Source organism: Mobula birostris, chromosome 9 (genome assembly GCF_030028105.1).
Source record: "Mobula birostris isolate sMobBir1 chromosome 9, sMobBir1.hap1, whole genome shotgun sequence".
Classification (NCBI taxonomy): Eukaryota; Metazoa; Chordata; class Chondrichthyes; order Myliobatiformes; family Myliobatidae; genus Mobula; species Mobula birostris.
The window spans coordinates 54,257,262-54,280,702 of record NC_092378.1 but is presented as its reverse complement, the minus strand read 5'-3'; the positions used below and the strand labels follow the sequence as shown (position 1 = coordinate 54,280,702).

General features: G+C 46.5%; 1 protein-coding gene across 10 annotated transcripts in view; it reads right to left on the bottom strand.

The window, feature by feature from the left end:
- LOC140202766 (protein-methionine sulfoxide oxidase mical3a-like) overlaps nucleotides 1–23,441 on the bottom strand; it is a 311,216-nt gene that overhangs the window by 142,269 nt on the left and 145,506 nt on the right. For 8 of the 10 annotated variants that reach the window (XM_072268078.1, XM_072268077.1, XM_072268082.1 and 5 more), the window contains exons 15-17: nucleotides 23,254–23,298; nucleotides 8,930–8,974; nucleotides 5,825–5,920 (exon numbers count right to left, since the gene is read on the bottom strand). In XM_072268078.1, coding sequence (XP_072124179.1) covers nucleotides 5,825–5,920; nucleotides 8,930–8,974; nucleotides 23,254–23,298 — 186 coding nt within the window. The remainder of the gene's footprint in view (nucleotides 1–5,824; nucleotides 5,921–8,929; nucleotides 8,975–23,253; nucleotides 23,299–23,441) is intronic. The other 2 variants (XM_072268080.1, XM_072268083.1) reach the window with 2 other exon arrangements.

The window sequence follows — 23,441 nt, the reverse complement described above, 5'->3', positions numbered from 1 at the left end:
TTGACACCTCTTCTGCTTCTCTGAAAAGTGGAAGTCTACCAGGCCAAGAGCTGAGGGGCAGGAAGTGACTGCTTCCTTCAGAGTCCTGAACTTCGGTAAATGTTTACAGCTTCCAATTGCAGAGTACTCCAGCTGTGTCTTGTGAAGGTTTGGTGCAGTTGGGAATGGGCCAATGAAGGCAGGTGTGTCTAGTTCAGGAGGACACGTTCCTTGGCAGGGGGAGTTGGGCTGGAGAGCTGTTTGCACACCATATGACTAGAACTCTTCTCTATCTGTGATATCTGTTGATGGACTTGTGGTGCAACATGATCCTAAAAGCACGCCTCAAACACTGAGAATGTGATGAAAAGTCATACACTTAAAGCATTAATGCTCTTTCTGCCTCCACAAATGTTGCTCAATCTGCGGAGTATTTCCGAGACCTGCTTTCCCATTATGGCCCTGTGAAGCACCATTTTCTCTGGCCATTTCCCAACGTTAATAAGATCATAATAGGAGCAGAATTAGGCCATTTGGCCTCTGGAGTCTGCTCCACCATTCATTCATGGCTGGTTTTATTAGCCATCTCAACCCCATTCTTCTGCCTTCTCCTCAGAATCTTTAACACCCTTGCTAATCAAGAACCTATTAACCTCTGCTTTTAATGTACTCAATGACGCCCTCCACAGCCGCCTGTGGCAATGTAATCCACAGATTCGCCAACTTTTGGCTTAAAAAATTTCTCATCATCTCTGTTCTAAAGGAATGTCCGTGTATTCTGAGGCTGTGCCCTTTGATCCTAGACCCATTATTGGAAATGCCTTTTCCACGTCCACTCTATCAAGGCTTTTCAGTGTTCAGTAGGTTTCAGTGAGATCCCCCTTCATTCTTCTAAACTCCAGTGACTACAGGTCAAGAGCCATCAAATGCTCCTTTAGAAGACTACACCACCTTGTTGTAAAGGCATCTTCAGGACTTGAGTGCTGAGTAGACAATTATACTCAGTCATGTTGTACAGTACAACTCACCTTCAACGTATCCCAGGACTCCATTTGCATATTTTACATCCTTTGCTACTCTCACTCCCTCCAATATCTTTAAGCTCTCCTCAAAACGCTGAAGGAACTCAGCAACTCAGGTAGCATGTACCGAAGGAAATAAAACAATCAATAATTTGGGTGAGACCTTTCATCAGTCATGATGAAGGATCTTGGCCAGAAACATTGTCTGCTTATTCCCCTCCACAGATGCTCCCTGACTTGCTAAATTCCTTCAGCATTCTCTGTGTGTTGTTCAAGATTTCCAACATCTGCAGAATCTCATGTTTTTAAACTCTTCATATTTTGAAACCATCAAGATTCCCATCATTGCTAACATTAATGACGTAGATACACTTCCTACTGCTATTGTTTTTCCATAGCAACCAACTTCCTATTGCTCCACTGCCTGTCACTTACTGCTGATCCATCCCTATATCCGTATCCTTTCACATCTCTGACGTTCCTTCTTACTCATTTTCAAACTTTAGCCAGACACTGGTAACACTGATCTTGTACCTCTGTGTAACCCCTGATAAAAATGGAACAGGTTTCAGCATACATCCAGGAAGGAACCATCAGGGAATCGATGAGGGAGCCATCACCATTTTGCACCATCCCAGGAAACATCTGGTTTATCCTAATCTGCCTTCTTTCCAATGAATGTTTTGTCTCTGTTCAATGCATTCCATAGATGCCTTCTGAATTATTTCTGCTGCAACCAACCTTTTATTTGGCATCCTATCAAATACTCACTAAATATTCCCACCCCTCTGCAAACTCTCCTCCCTCATGTAAATCTCCACCAGATTCCAGACTCCCTTTCCAAAATTCCATTGCTAATTTAGAATTTTCTCCTGTTGTCCCACATTACTTCACCATTTTGGGTTGTATATTCTATACTTGCAGTTCCATTGTTTTAACCCATATTTACTGTGATCCATCTCCAACCTGGAAACCTGCTCCTGTTCCATCTTTGAAGGGGGTGGCACAGGTACAGAAGAGGTTTAAGAAGGCATAAAAGCTATTTCCATTTGTTACCTGGTGTACGGAGTACAAGTGCAGGGAATTCCTGATACAACTTTAGTGTGGTCACGCTATAGAAAGGAATCAGAATCTGATTTATTATCACTGAAATATGTTGATATTAAGAAGCAGCTCCCAATCTACTTTTACCAGGTCCTGTCTAATGCTGTGAAATTGGTCTTCTCCCCCAACTTAGAACCGAATAAGCAGACTATCATCATCCCTCTCCATAACTATCTTGGAACTTAGAATCATGATTGCTCTTCCCAAATTGCTCCCCCATTGACACCTCCCCCACTTGTCCAAATTCAATCCCCAAGATTATGTCCAGTAGAGGCCTTCCTCATGTTGGACCATTTCTGTATTGGCTCAAAAGAAGTTCTCTGGATGTTCTTTACAAATTCTACCCTATCCAAGCACTAAGGAAATCCAAGAGGCCCTCCGTTGGTTGGATTCGAACATGGATATTGCATTCAAACCATCTACATGATACGGAAGCCAAAGCACCACGATATGGAGAGCAAGCTGTTGCCCATGCAGTAGATGAATTCTAAGGAACAGCAGAGACTGATACAGTTTGACACCAGTGGCATCACAGGAATTGCCAGTCAGCATTGAACTCAACGTAGTATTACCTTAGGGTCTCCAGCTCTGGATTTTTCTTGGGATTTACTCACAAAACCTTACCCGTGAGTGGGTATAGCTGCAAGACGAGTTTGAGATCAGAGATTTTCTTCTCCTAGATGAGCACCAACCATGGCTGACGAGCCCCATCTGCCCGAATCGACTGATTTTCAGATGTCAGTAACCCATCTTTGCCCCTCCTCCTGTTAGTAGCAATGGTTCCGCTGGGCTTAGTAGCTAAGCCACACATGGAGGCCAGGAGATGGACTTGGTTGTAAGAGGCTATTTGAGACACATGCTAATAGGTGGTGAAGCTTATTTCTATTACCTCCCCTAGCTGTGACAACCTTAAGTAACCTGGGTAATCAGAGAAGTTAAAATCTTTCGCCTCTGTGTGATTTGCCTATATAGCTGCTCCTCTATCTCCCACTGTCATTTGCCAGGGGCCTGTAACAAAACCCGAGGAAAGTGATAAACTCTTCGCTCTTTCTAATTTCTACCCAAATGCCCTTATTAATTATATTTATCAAGCTAGCCTCTGTTGCTTCCCTGGGCAGAGAATTCCACAGATTCACTGCTCTCTGGGAAAAGCAGTTTCTCTTCATCTCTGTGCTAAGTCAACTCCTCCAAATCTGGAGGTTGTGTCCTCTCATCTTCATCTCATTCTAATGTGAATTAGTCACCAGAGGATGCCACAAGGCCCCCCCAGCTGGCTCTGTCAGTCAAGGGTTGACCTGACGATCATTCTTCTCCTTCGGGGTCTTAGCTCTTTATTGTACCGATTTAGGCAGCCGCTATATCTGGGAGCCTGCAGGATGGAATCCTCCACCAGACCCTGAGTCCAAAGGGGGCGGAAGTACAGGAACACAAGGATGCTGGAAACCTTGAACAACACACACGAAACGCTGGAGGGAAATAAACAGCCCACGCTTCAGGCCACGACCCTTCATTAGGACTGGAAATGTGGGTGGATAGGGGAGGGGTAATGAGACTCAGAGATGATAGGTGGAAGGTGTAAGGGGTTGAAGGAGGAATCTAATGGGAGAGGACAGTGGACTATGAGAGAAAGGGGAGGAGGAGGGGAATCAGAGGAAGGTGGTGGGCAAGTGAGGAGAAGAGAAGGGGTGAGGGGGAGAGGGTAACCAGAATGGGTAATGGAAAAGGAGGGGGGGGTGAATAATTACTGGAAGTTAGAGAAATGCGGTACTCATGTCATCAGGTTATAAGCTGCCTAGATGGAATATGATCCATCACCATCCATCACCAGAGCCTGTTTAAATTCTACTTGTACGTTTCTGTCACACTTATACAACAGTTGAATTCCCAGAGGGATATCATATTCCAGTTGTACACTCTGATCTGTCGCATACGCCACTGTGGATACACTGTTCCAAGCTGATTCGAAACCCAAACATACATTTTATTTTGCACAATAGTTATTGCCATGTTTTGACCCAGCAATGACTTTGTTGAAGATCAGATCAACAGATGACAGTGGGAAGAACTGGCTGAAGATTACACAGACACACACATACACACACTCTCTCCATCTCTCACAACACATACTCTCTCACACACACAAACCCACAGAAGCTGACAGCTAGAGGTGAGCCTTGGATTGTGTGGCTGAAGGATTCCCACTGCCAAAGACCAGGGCAGCTTTGTCGCAGGGCAAGTACACGGTCGGACTTCTGGACTGCGTGTGCCTCCTGATCTGGGAGCTGACTGCTGGTCAAGAGACAGTGTCTGGAAGCACTGTGTGAACCGAGGACAGAGGAGCAGTGTGCTCACTGGGTAAATGAATCTCTAGACTTTGTAGTATCTCACCCTAGCACTATTCCATCTGCTCCATCCCTTCCTTCTTCAGGGTGGTATCCAACAGTCCACACACCTTGACTGAGGCCAACCGGTGTGTTCAGTGTAACAGAAATGTCCAGCTTTTATTTTCTATGTTTATAAAACTAAGAACCCACAATGATTGCAACCCGAGCCCCCACACAGACCCCTAGGATCCTACATACCACACACCCTCAGTCAGAATAAGAACCTACAAGCAATGCCTTTTTAAATTAAACTACCTTCAAGTTCCTATTACTCCCACAATATTAAGTTGTCCATTGTTCTATCAGAATCAATTATCACTGACTTATATGATATAACATTTGTCGCTTGCCAAAGTCCTGACTTATTCAGTCAGATTCCGAATTGTGTGTGTGTGTGTTGGGAGGATGGAGTGTGAGTGTGTGAGAGTGAGAGAGCGAATGTGCGTGAGAGAAAGAGAGTGTGTGCGTCTGTGTATTTTGAGAGGATAGAGTCTGCATATGTTGAGAGATCAGAGTGGGTGTGTGCACGTGTTGAGAGGTTGGCGCATGTATGTGATTGTGTATTTTGAGAGGATGGTGTGTGTGAGTATATGCAAGAGTGTGTGTTGGGAAAATGGAGACTGTGTGTGTATTTCACTGATCATGCATGTATAAAGTGCACCCTCACACACGCACGTGTCTGCTTGTGACTGGAGTCACAGGCTCAGAATGAGGCAGTAGCCATGCAGAACCAAGAGGAGAAAATTCCTCATCCAAGGATTCACCATCCTCCAGATATCTCAGCCCAAGCTTCACTCTGTCTATTCACTGGAGAGCACGACAGACTTGCAGAGAGAATTGTGCTGAGATTATACACACAGTCACCATCTCACTGAAGGATGAAGCAGTCATGAGGGCTGATGTTTAGAAGAATGAAGCGGAGCTCACTGTAACCTGCCAAACATTGAAAGGCATAGACAGAATAGATGTGAAGGGGATCAGAGGCACAGCTGCAGAACAGAAGGACGTCCCTTCAGAATTGAGGCAAGAAGGAATTTCTTTAGTGAGAGGAAGGTGAATTTTTGGAATTCATTGCCACATATGAAAGTGCAGGCCAAGTCATTAGGTACATGTTGAGCAGAGGTTGATAGGTTCATGAACAGTAAGGGTGTCAAAGGTTACAAAGAGAATAGGGTTGAGAGAGATAATAAATCAGTCATGATGGAATGGCGGGGCAGACTCAACGAGCCAAATGGCCTAATTCTGCTCCTATGTCATGGCCTCCTCCTCCTATGTTTCCTCACATTCCCCCATTGAACATACGTGGTCCCCCACACCCAAATCATCCACCCTTACCTGACTCTTCAATCCACCGACATTGACCTCGGACTTGGAGAGGAGCTTGTCAGTTATGGTTTTGATGTTTCCCCTCTGGTGCATATCCCGTTCCTCCTACCGAGAGTAATGCATGGAGGAAAGCAAGTGGTTAACATATCAATATTACAGGACCAACAACCATCGCTGACTGTAAGGAGTTTGTATATTCTTCCTGTGACTGCCCGGGTTTCCTCTGGGTGCTCCGCTTTCCATCCACATTCCTAAGTACGGGTTAGTAGGTTAATTGATCACGAGTATAATTGGCTAGTGTGGGCTCATTGGGTCAAAAGGGGCTGCTACCGTGCTGCATCTCTAGAGTAAAACTGAATAAAATAGTGAAACATATACACAAGAGATTCCGCAGATGCTGGAAATTCACAGCAACACACACAAAATGATGGAGAAACGCAGGAAGAGTTTTGAAGGCATGACAGAATTCCTTCAGTACTTTGTGTGTGTTGCGCTTAAAAAAGCGAAACATCACCTCCACCACCCAGAGCACACACAACTGGTTGTATTTTGGCCTCTGCAGCTGCTCCACGTCTTTCCAGCACTGGGTTTGCTCTGGAATACAGTGGTGGGACAGAGAGCAGTCTCCGTTACCCGGGCCTGAACCTGACCAATACTGAACTTCCAGAAGGCAGTTCAGGAAGGCCTGTACCCCAACACTGGGAATTACTGTATGTGTGGGCAGCTGTACCCACTACTCAGTATGTGCCATACTAATGAGATTTACACTCTTTCTTAACCAGTACATAAAACACAGAGCACTACAATACAGGAACAGGCTGTCTGGTCCACTGTGCCTGTGCTGACCATGACACCACTTCAAACTATTCCCATCGGCCTGCTCAAGTTCTACACCCATTCCCTGCCTGGCTAAATGCCCCATACACATAGCTATTGTATCTGCTTCCAGCACCTCCCCAGGCAGTGTCTTCCAGGGACCAACCACTTGTTGTGGACAAAAAGACTTGCCTCATAAATCTCTTTTAAATGTTTCCCTCCTCCTCACTCTCAACCCATTCCCTCTAGTACCTGACATTTCCACCCTGGGAGAAAACACTCTGGCCATCTGCCCTCTCTATGCCTCAGAGATTAAGGGTGAGCTTTATTTGTCACATGTACATTGAAACATGCAGTCAATCTGCATTGGAAATAATTCCAAAAATGTGTAGCTCCGTTGGTTGAAGGTTGGGTTGAATTGTTCTTCGATCTTGGCAATTTACCTGCAAATGTTTCAACACTGAGCGAAAAGACATTGTTGTGCATTGAGGTCTAGAATTTTGCCCGCACTGGCTCCCGAATAGGATTGAGGTTTTCTGCGACAATTCTGTAAAACACATAGACCTCGATCCTATTTAAGATCTGATGCAGGCAAAATTCCAGATCACAATGCAGCAAGTTCGCCACACAAGATTCCTTCCCGACATCACAACTGAGTTTCTGAAATTATGACAAATCAGCTGATCGAAAAGTATATAAAAGCCAAGCACTCGGAGGACAAACCACCCTCAACAGCACACCGACGATGTCTTCTCGCATGGTGACAGAACATTTGCAAGTAATTGCCAAGTTGGGAGAACAACTCAACCCAATCAGTCAAATGCATTATTCGTGCAGGGTTCTCAGTAATACTAGATGGACTGTTAACTGTTAATCACTTATTACCGAAATAGCTTCCCTGAAGTGTTATATTAAAATGGCTTCTCGTACTGTTAACTGCTGAGCAAGGGGTTCTCTGTAACAGCAATGTTTGGGTTATACTATGTGATAATGGAAATTGTATTCATTTGTTAGCCAATGGAAGTCATGTTATGTTATCTTGTATATGTGTGCTGGGTTGAGGAGCGCAGGCTTTTTTGGGAGGCGTGCAGAGAGGACGGACGTGCGGGGAACGGACAGCGGTTCCAGGGCGGCAGATACCGGACCTCGGGGGGTTCGGATGGTGGCCGGAGTCTCGGAAGGACGTTGTGGATGGAATCGGAGACGTGAGCTCCAACATATTAATATATTATGTGCACAAGAGTGATAAGTTACTTATGTGGTGCCTTTTCTTTTAGTTGTTGCTACTAACCCATCACCAAAACTTGCTATAAAGTATAACCCTTTACTCGCACTTGGTACATTGTTTCATATTTGTGTCGTGGCTGATCATTGGGTGCCTCACACCGTATCTACACCAAAGCATTTGCACCGTTTGGCGGGGTCGACGGCTATTCATCCGAGACAACGGGAGTCAAGTTGGGGCAAAAGCCGTTACACTTGCATCAATGATCTACACAGTCTGAGGATCGTGCTGGGTGCAGCCCGCAAGCGTCACCATGTTTCTGTTGCCAATGTAGCCCACCCACGACTTACTGACCCTAACCGGTAAATCTGTGGAATATAGGAGCATCTTTGGAATGGAATAAACCCACATGGTCAAGGGGAGAATGTATAAACTCCTTACAGAGAGAGCAGTGGGAATCGAACCGTGATTGCCGACGCTGTAAAGCATTGTACTAAATGCTACGCTATCGTGCTACCCTATCATAACATCCAACAGACCAGAAAATCTGAGAGTCCATGATCACCAAAGCCATCAGTGTGCTGGATTGTCAGAGATTTACAGTACACATGGTCAGAGAGTACATGACGGGGACCACCAGTGGAACCCTTAACTGAATTAAACCTGATGTGTAGAGACAGAAAGAACAGGCCACAGGTTCAGCGTGTAAAGTGATAACACTGAGAACTCCACACGGACCAGGGTCACAGTGGACAGACGGTGGTCACTATACACTGGCAAAATGCAGACAGTGGTCTCTGTACAGGGGTCACTGGTACATAGGGACAGTGGAGTCAGCTATCATTCTGTAAACAGGGTCAGGCAGGGGTCACAGGGTGAGTGAGGTCAGGGTTTACTCTGTATGCGAGGTCAGAGGTCACTGTACACAGGGTCAGTGGAGTCAGAGGTTGCTGTGTACACAGGAATGGTAGGGGGTCACTCTACACACGGTCAGGGGTCACCTGGTACCCGAGGTCAAGGGTCAGTGTACACGAGGTGGGTGGGATCCCTCTCCACGCAGGGAACTAACTCACTTTTCTCCCCGTTGGATTCATCATTGTTGCCCGTCTGGCAAGACCCTAAACAGAAACACAGAGGAAGAGGTAAGCGGAGGGGGATGTCAAGCGTGTAGGGAAGCACACACAGGGTGAGGGTTTACACTGGAACACAGCGAGGTCAGGGGTGACTGGTGTAGGATCAGGGGTCACTGCGAATACAGGATGAGTGGGGTCGGGTCATTAAGTGAACAGTGTAAGTGGGGTCAGGTCACTGTGAACACGGTGACTGAGGGCAGGGGTGACGATGGACATGATATTAGCGGGGTTGGGGACACTGAACACAGTGTGAGTGGACTCAGGAGGTCACTTTGAATGGGATCGGGTCTGTGTACACAGGGAGATTGGTTTCGGGGGTCATGGTGTACACAGAAAGAATGGAGTCAGAGTGAGTGACCGTGATAGCTCTCTATCTGAACCGTCTCACTTGTTTCTCTGTTAACCTGGACAGTGACTCGTGTCCTACATCTTCCTAAAATACAGAAACACAGAGACAAATCTGTCAGCAACCTCAGGGTCGTGTGTTCACTGTACAAGGAGACAAAGGATACAGGGTTATTTTACTTGCAGGGTGAGTGGAGTCAAGAGGTTCAGAGTAAATGTACGTAGGATCAGGATGAATTGACCCTTTAGGTTCAGAACTGGCTTGCCCATAGAAGACAGAGAGTAGAGGTCGAAAGGACTTAATCTAGCTGGAGGTCTGTGATAAGTGGTGTTCCGCAGGGATCTGTGCTGTTTGTGTTGTATATAAATGACCTGGATGAAAACGTAGATAGGTGGGTTAGTGCGTTTGCAGATGATACAAAAACCAGTGGTGTTGTGGAGTGTGTAAAAGATTGGCAAAGGATACAGCAGGATTTAAATCAGTTGCAGCTTTGAGTGGAGAAATGCCAAATTGAGTTTAACTTGGTCTATGTGAAGTAAATCACCTTGGTAGATCAAATTAAGTGTTGATGAGCAGAGGGATCTTGGGGTGCAGGTTCATAGCTCCTTGAAAGTGGCTACACAGGTCGGTAGGATTGTTAAGAAGGCTTTTGGAATGCTTGCCTTTATTAGTTGAGGCATTGAGTTCAAAAGTCAGGAAGTTATGTTGCAGCTTTATAAAACTCTAGTTAGGCCACATCAGGAATATTGTATACAGTTCTGGTTGCTTTGTTACAGGAAGGATGTTGAGGCTTTGGAGCGTGTGCAGACAGGTTTATCAGATGTTGCCTGGATTAGAGGGTATGTTAGACAAACCTAAGTTGTTTTCTCTGGAGTGGTCAAGGCTGAGGGGATAATACTTTGAGAGGCAAAAACAGAGTAGGCGGACAGCATCTTTTTCCCAAGGTAAAAATGTCTACTACCAGAGGGCATGCACTTAAGGTGAGAGGAGGTAATTTAGCCATTTGTTTACTAATTCATTTTGTTTGGCACAATACTGTGGGCTGAAGGGCCCGTTCCTGTGCTGCACTGTTCTGTGTTCTACATTCTATGCAATACTGTACATGAGGTCAGGGTTTATTCTCTGTACATGTGGCCAGTAAATTGGAGGCCACGTGATACACAGGGTCGAGGACAACGTACACTAGGGTCAGGTTTTTCTCTGAGAAAACCCTGCTTTCTCAGAGTTAGGAGGTCTGTGGACACTCTATACACAGAGTCAGCAGTCACTCTGTACACAGGGTCAGTGGGTCACTATTCAGAGTCAATGGAGTCAAGGGTCACTCTGTACACAAGGTCAGAGGTCACCGTAGATGGGTGGGTGGGATCCAACACACACACTCACTTTACACGGGGAACTAACTCACTTGCTTCCCTGCTGACTTCAATGTTGCTGGTCTAGCAAAACCGTAAAACAGAAATAGAGGGAGAGGCGAGTGGAGGGGGGAAGACAATGCTGCTGATCAACTGTGTGGGGAAAGCAAACATAGGGCTTAGATTACACTGGGAGAGGGATCCCAGGATACTGGGGTGCGCTGGCACCCACCACGGGAGCACCCCACGCCCAGGCCTCCATCTGTGTGACAGGGTCCATGCTCACAGCAAGGTTAGAGGTGACTGATGATCCTCTATTGGGGATCAGGGGTCACCCCGTACATGAGATGACTAGGGTCAGGGGTCTCTGTGTATAGTTTTTAAAAAAGTTATTCATTTACAGAATATGGGCGCCGCCTACTAAGCCAGCATTTACTGTCCATCCCTAGCTGCCCTTGAGAAGCTGCCTTCTTGAACTGCTGCAGTCCCCGAGGTGTGGGTACACCTACAGCGCCGTTAGGGAGGGAATTCCATGATTTTGACCCAGCATCAGTGAAGGAACGGCGATATAGTTCCAAGTTAGGATGGTGAGCGACATGGAGGGGGATTTCCAAGTGGTGGTGTTCCCAGGTATCTGATGTACTCGTCCTTCCAGATGGTAGAGGTTGTGGGTCTGGAAGGTGCTGCCTTAGGTACTTTGGTATGTTGTTGCAGTACATGTTGTAGAGAATACACACTGCTACAATTGTTCGTCGATGGTGGAGGGATTGGATGCTTGTGGAAGGGGTACCGATCAAGTGGGCTGCCCTCTACTGGATGGTGTCAAGCTTCTTGAGTGTTGATGGAGCTGCACTCAACCAAACGAGTGGCAAATATTCCATTACACTCCTGACCTGAGCTTTGTAGATGGTGGACAGGCTTTGGGGAGTCAGGAGCTGAGTTACATGCCGCAGAATTCCCAGCCTTTGACCTGCTCTGGTAGCCACAGTGGTTATATGGCTAGACCAGTTCAGTTTCCTGTCATTGGTAACCCCCAGGATGTTGATAGTAGGGGAATTCAGTGATGGTGATGCCACTGAATGTCAAGGGACAATGGTTAGAGACTCCCTTCCATTGCCTGGCACTTGGGTGGTTCAAATGTTACTTGCCACGTCAGCCCAAGTCTGGATATCTTCCAGGTCCTGCTGCATTTGGGTATGAACTGCTTCACTATCTGAGGAGTCATGAATGGTGCAGAACATTGTACAGTCATTTGCGAACATCCCCACTTCTGACCTTATGACAGAAGGAAGGTCATTGATGAAGAAGCTGAAGACGGTTGGTCCTAGGACGCTTCCCTGAGGAACTCCTGCAGTGATGTCCTGAGGATGAGATGATTGACCTCCAACCACCACAACCATCTTCCTTTGTGTCAATGATTCCAACCAGCGCTGGGATTTCCCCCTAATTCCCAGTGACTCCATTTTAGCTAGGGCACCTTGATGCCATACTCGGTCAAATGCTGTCTTGATGTCAAGGGCTATCACTCTCACCTCACCTCTGGTATTTAAGCTCTTTGGTCCATGTTTGGACCAAGGAGGTGATGAGGTCAGGAGCTGGGCATCCGTAAGCAGGTTATTGCTGAGAAGGTGCTGCCTGATAGCACTGTTGATGACTCCTTCCATGACTTTGCTGATGATTGAGAGTGATGATTGGCTGGGTTGGACTTGGCCTGTTTCTTGTGTACAGGACATACCTGGGCAATTTCCCACATTGCCGGGTAGATGCCGGTGTTGTAGCTGTTCTGGAACAGCTTGGCTAGTGGTGCAGCAAGTTCTGGAGCGCAAATCTTCAGAACTATTGCTTGGATTTTGTCTGGGCCCATAGCCTTCGCAGTATCCAGTGCTTTCAGCTGTTTCTTGATATCACATGGAGGGAATTGGATTGGCTGCATTCTGACATCTGGGATGCTGGGGACTGGAGAAGGCAGAGCTGGATCTGACTGAAGATTGCTGCAAATGCCTCAGCCTTATCTTTTGATATCATTGAGGATGGGGATATTTGTGGAGCCTCCTCCTCCAGAGTTGTTTGATTGTCCACCACCATTCACGGCTGAACGTGGGACTACAGAGCTTAGGCATGACTCATTGGTTGTGAGACTACTTAGCTCTGTCTATTACTTGCTGCTTATGGTGTTTGGCATGCAAGTAATCCTGTATTCTGGCTTCACCAGGGTAACACCTCACATTGAGGCATGTCTGGTGCTATCACCAGACCAATCCTGATGTTTTCTGAACATGTACCCAAGGATGTTTTTGCAGGTATCGAGGATGGGTGGAGTTAGGTGTATCCCAGAGCCCTTCAACATCCTCTGAATATTTTTGATGGAAACTTTCCACATACAAAACCTGAAGATGCTGCTGGGTGGGGCAGTGTCAAGCAGGCTCTCGTGTTTTAGCCTTGGACAGGTCTGCTTCTCATGAACCCTCCTTTTTTCTCATGAGTCTGATGGACATGGTGGAGAGGATCAGGAGATGATCTGTCCAACAATCATCTGTGCCAATCACGGCCCTTGTGGTATTCACATCCCTAGCTCAGACAATGATACAGTCAGTGAGATGACACTGCTGCCAAGATGCCTTGAATTTGGTTTTCTGGCGCAAGAGTGTTGGAGATGCTAAGATTGTGCTCTGCACATATTGTAAGTAATAGTACTCCATTTGAGTGAATGTGGCCAAATGCCTCCCTTTCCTATAAGGTGGCATCTGTTATGTCTCGCGAGACGATGGATCTGCCCCTGGGTTTCCAGGGCGCAGACCTGGGCAAAGTTGTATGGAAGACTGGCAGTTGCCCATGCAGCAAGTCTCCCATCTCCACAACACCGATGTTGTCCAAGGGAAGGGCAAGGGCCGGTACAGTTTGGCACCAGTGTCGTTGCAGGAGTTACCAGAACGAGGTTGAAGGCAATGTCGGACTGCCTTAGGGACTCCAGCTTCGGATTTGTCCTCAGGGTATACTCCCAAAGCTTTTCCCATGAGTGGGCATGGCCGCAAGGCAGCGGAGGTTTGAAATCAAGTGTTTTCCCTCTCTTAGATGGACTGCCTTTCCAGGCTGACGAGCTCCATCTACCCGAAGCACTGGTTTTAAGGCGCCAGGACCCTTTCCTATGGTACACTTCTAAAGGCTGAAGTCCCAACCAACCCTGGCACTGAAGTCCCCCAATAGAATTATCTTATCCTCCTCGGGGATGCTTGACAGTGTTGTGTCTAGGCAACTGCAAAAGGCTTCTTTTTCATACCCACGTGAGTCCAGAATTGGTGCATAAACACTCACAACGGTTGCCAGCTGGTTGTTGGCCAGCACTCAACAGAGATGTTCACTGATTCCCATGGGAAGTTCAGAGAGTTGACTGACAAGCTGGTTCTTTATTGCAAACCAAACACAATGGATCCTAGGCTCACCAGCTGCCTTCTCTTTTTGGAAGATGGTGTAACCACCATTCTTCTCCCTCAGTTGCCCTTAGTCAAGATACCTCTCAAGCTTGGGCGGTTAAATTACATTGGATTCAGTGAGGGATAACTAATTGGATTTGTAAGATGTATGTCACAGGGGTTAGAGCTGTTTGTAATTTATAGAAAGGATCTGAACAGGAATGTACAATATCTGTTTAATAAACTTATGGATTATACTAAAATAGGTGGCATTGTGTTCAGTGAAAAAAGGTTGTCAAAAATTACAGGGGGATTTTGAACAGCTGGCTAAGTGTGTCAAGGTTTGACAAGTGACTTTCAGTTCAGGTAAGTGTGAAGGGTTGCATTTATGGAAATCAACCTGGTGAACAGTCAAATCAAGGGAGTGTTGATCAACCGAGATACCTTGGTGAACATGTAAGTTCACTGACCAGTGGTGTCAGAGTCGACAGGATGGTGAAGAAGATGCTTGGCACACTGACTTGCATCAGACTGGGCAATGAGTATAGGAGTACCTGTATGTTCTACTTGTATAAGACATCGGTGAAGGCCGCCCTTGGAGTATTATGTACAGTTTTGATCATCTTGTTAAAGGAAAATTATTAAACAGTGCAGAAAGGATTTACCAGGATTTTGCCCGAGGTACAAGGAGAGGTTGAGTAGACAAGGATTTTGCTCCCTGGAACATAGGAAATCGAGGGGTGCCCTGATAGAGGTACACAAGAAGCTGAGGGGCACAGAAAAGGTGGCTCCTTAAGATTATTACAGCCAGGGGTGGCAATGGCGATGAGCTTCCACTATCTATTAAATGCTCCCAATGCATGCGTCTCAAATAGCCTCTGACAACCAAGTCCAGCTCCTGGCCATCACAAATGGCTTAGTTACTAAGCCCAGTGGAACCATTTCTACTGATACAGAAGAGGCAAAGGTGGGTTACTGGGGCCTTAAAACCAGCCACTTCAGGGAGATGAGGCTCGTCAGCTTTGGTTGGCAGTTCATCTAGGGGAAGGAAAACTCAGATTTCAAACCTCAACTACTTTGCGGCTATACCCACTCATTGGGAAGGTATCAGGAGTAGATCCCAGAGAAAAATCCAGAGCTCGAGTCCTTGACAGGAAATTTCTGCAACGTTGCTGGTGCTGAACCGTATTGGTCTCTGCCATTCCTTTGGGTTCATCAGATACATGGGGAACGGGAGCTTGCTACACGGGCACCAGCTTGCTCTCCATATCGTACAGCCCAGGCTTGCGCACCCGGACAGCTAGGGTGCAATATCCATGGTTGAACCTGACTGACGGACGTCTACCACTAGAAAGGGTGGAAGCACACTGTCTTTTTCCCAGGCAGGGGAGCTAAAAACAACGGGGAGTAGACTGAAGATAAGAGACAAGAGATTTAAAAGGGACATCAGGGATTGCTTCTTTACATAAAGGATGGTGAGCATTTGGAATGAGCTGCCAGAAATAGTGGTAAAGGTGGAACCATTAGTAACATTTAAAAGCCATCAAGACAGGTACATACACTGGAGTGGTGTAGAGGGCTCTGGGACAAGCACAGATAGATGGGACTAGCCTCGCTGCAGTGGTGTAGAGAGCTCTGGGCCAGCACACGCAGATGGGACTAGCCTCACTGGACACCACCATTGCCATGGAGAAGTCTGGGAGAAGGCCTGCCCCCAAGCAGTATGACTATGACTTCATGAGTGTGGTCAGGGGTCATTGTGTGCACAGTGTGAGAGGGGTCAGAGAATACATTGGATGAGTGGCCAGGGGTCAAGTATACATAGGGGAGCGGGTTCAGGGTCATGGTGTACATGTGATGAGTGGGGATGACTACTCTATCTGAACTAACTCACATGTTTCTCTGTCGGCCTGGACATTGCCTCACGTCCTACATCTTCCTGAAGGACAGAAGCACAGAGACAATTCTGTAAAAAATCTCAGGGCCATTGGTCATTGTACAAAGAAACAAAGGAAACAGGAGTCGAGTCAATTTATACACAGTATCAGTAGGGTTAGGGGTCACAGGACTCAGTCAGTGGGATCAGACGTCACTCAGCACATAGGGTTGGAATATCTGTACATAGGGTCAAGGGTTACTGTACGAGAGGCCAATGTTTACATGGGGTCAGTAAGTCTGGGCTCTCTATGCACAAGGTCAGTAGGTCAGGGGTCACACTGTCCACAGGGTCAGTGGGACAGGGGTCACTGCACACCAGGTCAGAGGTCACTGGACACAGCATCCATAAAGTCAAGGATCACTCTGTACACAGGTTAGTGGGTCAGGGGTCGCTCTGTACACAGGTTAGATGGTCCAGGGTCACTCTGTAGGCAGGGTCAATAGGGTCAGGGGGTCACTGTACAGAGGGCGGGTGAGATCTTCCTCCTCTCTTCACGCGGGGAACTAACTCACTTGTCTTCCAGCTAACTTTATTACTGCTGCCCGTCTGGCAAAACCCTAAAAGAGAAACAGAAGGACAGGTGAGCAGAGGGAGAAGTCAGTGCTGCTGATCGATTGTATGCGAAAAGCACACACAGGGCAGGAATTATACTAGAGGAGGGATCCCAAGACACTGGGTGTAGGGGTGCCCACCCACAGCAGCACCCTGAACCCCGGGCACCATCCGGTATCCATTTTGCATCTGTGGGATGTCCCAAAGCACCCTGGCTCTCCATTCACAGCAAGGTCAGAGGTGACTGGTGCCCTTCTGTCAGGGGTCACCAGGGTGAATGAAGTCAGGGATAATGGTGTACACAGGAAAATTGGTCGGGGGTCATGGTATATACGGATTGAGGTCAGGGATGACTCTTGGTTATATTACAGGGTAAATAACATCAGGGGTCACTACATGGTGTGTATGGGATCAGAGTTCACTGTGTACACAGAGCACGAGGGGCCAGATTTCACCATGTACACAGGGTACATGGGGTCAGAGTTCATCATGTATAGTACATGGAGTGAATGGGGTCAGGGGTCGGCACTTCCTGCATACATAGTGTGGAGGTTCTGGGGTCACAACGTACAGAGAAAAGTTGGTCAGGGGTCACTGTGTAACTGAGTGGGGTTAAAGGCCACTGTGTTCATGGGAAGAGTGGGGTCAGAGGCCAAGGTGTACACAGACTCAGTGGATTTAAAGGTGTCTGTGTACATGCGGAGAATGGGGTCAGAGTGTTCACTGGGTGAACAGGAGTGAGGATTCTCTATATGAACTAACTCACTTGGTTCTCTGCTGACCCGGACACTGACTCACGTCCTACATGTTCCTAAAGTACAGAAAAAGAGACAAATCTGTCAACAATCTCAGGGTCAGTTCCTGATGTAACTCCCGATTGAGTTCGGATCCCAGGATTGTTCGCCGAACTGGGTGCAAGGAGTATCCGCATTAACCCGCTATCACCCTTTATACTAGGTCAATGGGTCTGGGGTCAGTGGTAACTCTGTACGCACTGTCATCAGGGTGATCGGTCACTTGGTGGTGCCTTGGTTAGTAAGGAGGGTTGCCCATGACTACAGCAGGATATAGACCAAATTTGTAAGTTGGGTGCATCATGGGTGATGGATGGCAAGTGTGAGGTGATGCACTTTGGTAGGGGCCAAACAAGGATAGGACCTACACACGCAATGATAGCGCTCTTGGAAGTGTTGATGAAGAGGGACCTTGGGGTACAAGACCTTAAATGCCAGAAAGCGGCTGAATTGGGTGTTTGGATGCTGCCTGGATTAGAGTATTTCAACTATAATAACAGATTGTTCAGGCTTTCCTTACAATTGAAGGAAAATCCCAGGGAATTCTATTGGTATATTAAAAATTAAAAGGTTGGCTAGAGAAAGAGTACGTCACCTAAGAGATCAATAGATGTGTGGAGCATCAGGAGACAAGCCAGATTTTGTGAATATTTCTCACCAGTTTTTACAATGGAGAACATAATGGATACTAAAGGAATGAACTAAATGCATTATGATATCCTGTGTCGCGAATAAATCACCTGGGAGAAGGTAATATTGGTCTTAAAGTGAATAAATCTTTGGACCTTCTTGGAAGTATTAGAGAGTATTCTGAAATAATGTGGATATAGTGGATACTAATTCAAACAAGAACTACTCTTCAGCTCTTATTGTAAATTAACTTCAATTTAATGCTTGTAAAATGGCCCACGGACTGAGATTACATATGCATCAGCCCAATGATAAGTCAATGGGGTAGTGTTAATTGGCCTGCATCAAACCAGGCAACATGAGTTATGTTATTTGCACCATTGTGACAGCATTCAAGCTGGTAGACCAGACAGGTGTTGTCACTTAGCATATTAAACATGGTCACAAGTATAAGTAATCAGTAGTTTTTTGTGTATTCAGAGACTGCCCTGACAACATTAACTTCGGCTGTCTGGCTCCCCATTGTGAGAATTTTTTACAGAATAACCGTGTCAATTACTCTCTCCCAACAAAGGTGTTTGAACCGTCATAGGTGTCTTATCAATTACAATGTGCTTCCATTGTAATTATGTACCTCAAAAAGAATTATTCGTTAACCCAAAGTATTGAAGTAAAGAATGCCATGGTAACTATTGAAATTGTATTGAATCACCACCTGTTAACTTTGAACTTAAGGGTATAAACTTGTGAAGTACTTCTGGGTTTGAGAGTCTCCATGACAATGGCTACTCCTGATATCATCAGCTTCAGTGTCTCTCTGGTGACTTTGACCAACAGAAGGCAGGTGAAGAAACAGCAGATATCCTTGTTCATCTTTACCCACGGGTAAGTTCTGGAATACTGGAGGGTGGGTAACATTGTACTGGCATTTAAGGAATCCAGGGAACTACAGGCCAGTGAACCTGACATCAATGATGCGTAAGTTACTGAAGGGGACAAATACATCAACATTTGGACAGAGAAGGTCAAATTGGAGATGGTCAGCAAAGATCTGTGTGTGGGAAATAATAGATGAAAGATACCTTGGAGATTTTTGAAGAGGTAGGCTTCGTTGCCTGTATGAACTTGTTGGGCCGAAGGACCTGTACCCTGCTGTGCTGACTTTGAGATAACCAAGAGAATAGCTGAGGGTAGGGCAGTGGCGTTATCTATATGAACTTTAGCATAACCTTTGACAAGATACCACATGGCATGCTTGTCAAGAAGGCTAAATTGCATGGGATCCAGGGAGAAATAACTAACTGGATTGATAAGTGACTCGATGGTACGAAGCAGAAGATTGTTTCTTGAATCGGAGACCTATGACTAGTGAAGCACCACAGAGGTCGGTGCCGGGACCATTGCTGCTTGTAATTTTTATTGTGAATGCATAATGCATGGGTAGTAAGTTTGCAGGTGATACTAAAATAGGTGGTATTGCATTCAGTGAGTAAGGTTATCCAATTACACAGGGACTTTGATCAACACACATAAAAGTTGCTGGTGAATGCAGCAGGCCAGGCAGCATTTCTAGGAAGAGGTACAGTCGACGTTTCGGGCCGAGACCCTTCGTCAGGACTAACTGAAAGAAGAGCTAGTAAGAGATTTGAAAGTGGGAGGGGGAGGGGGAGATCCAAAATGATAGGAGAAGACAGGAGGGGGAGGGATGGAGCCAAGAGCTGGACAGTTGATTGGCAAAAGGGATATGAGAGGATCATGGGACAGGAGGACCTCGATGGGAGAAGTGATGGGAGGCAGAGTCAATAAAATGTGAGTACCTGGGATCCTCAGAAGGTCCAAATTGAGAGGCTCGAAAACGAATCCTAAAGCCAACTGGAGTAAGTTGGCGGCGGAGACACGTTCCAAGAAAGGATATATGGCTGTGACAGCGAGTATGAGTCAAAATGTGGTCAAAAGGTTGAAGAGCTGAAGAAATTACAGATGGGGAGCAGTGAGAGATGGTTTCACTGAACTCCCGTTGAAGAGAAGATTTAAACTTCTTCAGTGTAGGCATCACTGGAAGAGGTTTCGCAGTAGTGAATTTAAAAAAGCAAACACGAGGAAATTTGCAGATGCTGGAATTTCAAACGTCAACTGTACCTCTTCTTAGAGATGCAAACATCGACTGTACCTCTCCCTAGAGATGCTGCCTGGCCTGCTGCGTTCACCAACAACTTTTATGTGTGCTGCTTGAAATTCCAGCATCTGCAGATTTCCTCGTGTTTGCGTTTTTAAAAGGGACTTTGATCAGCTGGCTAAGTGGGCCAGAGTGTGGCAAGAGGCTTTTAAGTCAGACGAGCGTGAGGTGTCGCATTTAATGATGTCAACCCAGTGAATGGTCAAAGCCTGTGGAGTGTTGAGGGACGGGAGACATCAAGGAGAACCAGAACGTAGTTTCACTGAAACTAGTGTCATGGGTACACAGGATACTTGGCAAGTTGACCTTCTTAAGTCAGGGCTGTTGGATTGGGCAGTGGAATTGTTATTTCCTTGTAGTTTAACTTTCTTGTGCTTGTTTGTATTTTTACATAATTACCTATATACATGTAATTAATTCAGTGTATTTTCTAGTGGTTGCACCTTAGTTTCAGTAGCAGGTGTCACATTACTTGAATAAGGACGATCTTATTGGTTAATTCAAGCAATGGAATGTGTGCATTCTCAGCAGTCTGATACAAGAGGGCCAGATCACATTAGTTATTTTCCTTTGCTTTATTCTCTTTGTTCTTCCCCCTGCCACTAGGCTTTGCTTTTGCTCTTCGCCATCTTTCCTTTTCCCTCGTTTCCTTTGCTCCTGTTGCTTACGATCGTTTTAGTAAGTGATACAAGTCTTAAGCCTCATTCTTGTCTCCCAAATCGTAAAAATGTCAGAATCCAACTGGGCACTGAGTACAGGAGTTGCACCATTGTGTTGAAGAAGTACAAGATATTAATGAAACCGGACCAGTAGTACCGTGTGCAGGTTTGATCACCCTGTTACAGGAAAGTTGTTACTATACTAGAAACAGCACAGAAAAGATTTACTAGGATGTTGCCCCAGTACAACAGAGATGTTGAGAAAACCAGGACTTTATTTTCTGGAACACAGGAGACTGAGGGGTGGCCTGATAAGAGTTATATAAGATGACGCAGGGCACAGAAAGGGTGAAAGCTGAAAACAAGAGGGATTAGGTTACGGTCAGAGACAAGAGATTTAAAACATACATCAGGGGAAGGAAGATTCTTCACACAAAGAGTGGTGTGTATTTGGAATGACCTGCCAGAAATAGTGGTTCAGGTGGACACATTAGCAACACTTAAAAGCCACCGAGGTACATACACGGCCATTAGTGGTGTAGAGGGCTACGGGCCAAACACAGGCAGATGGGGCTAACCTCACTGGGCAACAGTGTTAGTATGGATAAGTTGGGCTGAAGGGCCTCTTCCCATGCAGTATGACGCTACGCTCAGTGGCCACTTTATTAGGTACCTCCTGTACCCATCAAAGCGGCCACTGGGTGTATGCTTGTGGTCCTCTGCTGCCGTAGCCCATCCACTTCATGGTTCAATGTGATGTGTGTTCAGAGATACTCTTCTGCACACCACTGTTACAATGTGTTGTTATTTGAGCTACTGTTGCCTTCCTGTCAGCTTGAACCAGTCTGGCCATTCTCCTCTGATCTCTCTCATTAACAAGGCCACAGTACTGCCACTCGCTGGATGTTTTTTTGTTTCTCACACCATTCTCTGTGAACTCAACAGAATGTTGTGTGAAAATCCCAGGAGATTTGTAGTTCCTGATACACTAAAACCACAATCATTCCATGGTCAGTCACTTAGATCACATTTCTTTTGGCCTGATTAACAACTAAATCTCTTGACCATGTCTGTATGCTTTTATACATTGAGTTGCTGCATGGTTAGTTGTTTAGATATTTGCATTAACAAGCAGGTGGAAAGGTGTACCTAATAAAGTGGCCACTGAGTGTATGACCCCCCCATGAGTGGTGTCAGGGGTCATGGTGTACACGGGGAGAGTGAGGTCGGGGGTCACATGGTACATGGGATGAATAGGGTCAGGGCTCACATTGTACACAGTGTGAACTGGGTTGGGGTCACAGTGTACACTGGGTGAGTGGGGAGGGTAACGACTCTCTAAATGAACTAACTCACTTGTTTCGCTGTCAGCCTGGACACTGACTCACGTCCTACATCTTCCTAAAGGACAGAAACACAGAGACAAATCTGTCAACGACCTCAGGGTCATGGGTGACTGTACAAAGAGACAGAGCACACAGGGGTCATTTCACATGAATTATCGGTGGGGTCAGGCAGGGGTCACTGGATTCAGTCAGTAAGAATGGGTCACTCAGCACACAGGGTCAGAGTAACTACACAGGGTCATGGGTCAGGATTTACTCTGTACATGGGGTCAGTACTTCGGGGGGCGGCAGATCAGAGGTCACTCTGTCCATTGGGTCAGTGAGGAGGGGTCACTGTACACCAGGCAGGGGTCAATATATATAGGTTCAATGGAACCAAGGGTCACTCTGTACCGAGCTTAGTACGTCAGGTGGGTAAGATCCTGCTCCTCTCTTTACACGGGGAACTAACTCACTTGTTTCCCTGCTAACTTCATCACTCTTGCTTGTCTAGTAAAACCCTGAAACAGAAACACAGAGGTGAGTGGAGGGGGGAATGTGTGCTACTGATCGACAATGTAGGGAAGCACAGACGGGGTGAGGGTTTATACCAGGCGAGAGGGTACAGGACATTGAGTGAGGGGGTAACCACCCACTGCAGCATCCCGAACCCTGGGCACCACCATGTGCTGAGGTTATCATCTGTGAGACATCACGCAGCAACCTGGGTTCCAATGCACAGCAAGGTCAGAGGTGACTGGTGGTCATCTGTGAGGAATCACCATGTACACAGGGCGAATGGGGTCGGGGATCACTGTGTGCACGGTGTGGGCGGGGCCAGGGGTCACGGCGTGGGCGGTGTCAGAGGGAATCGAATACATGGGTGAGTGGGGTCAGAGCTCACACTGCATGCTGGATGAGTAGGGTCAGAGGTCACGGTGTACGCAGGGTGAGTGGAGTCAGGGATCACGGTGTACACAGGGTGAGTGGAATTAGGGATCACAGTGTACACAGGATGAGAAGGGTCAGAGGTTACTGTACATAGGGTGAGAGGGGATGACAACTATCTGAACTAACTCACTTGTTTCTCTGTCGGCGTGGACACTGACTCACGTCCTATATCTTCCTAAAGTACAGAAACACAGAAAATCCATCAATAACCTGAGGGACATTTGCTCTGTCAAGTAGTTTTCTCTAAAACATCAGAGGCTGAGGGGAGACAAGGTAGAAGTTTGTAAAATTATGAGAGTCATAGATAGGTCAGAGATT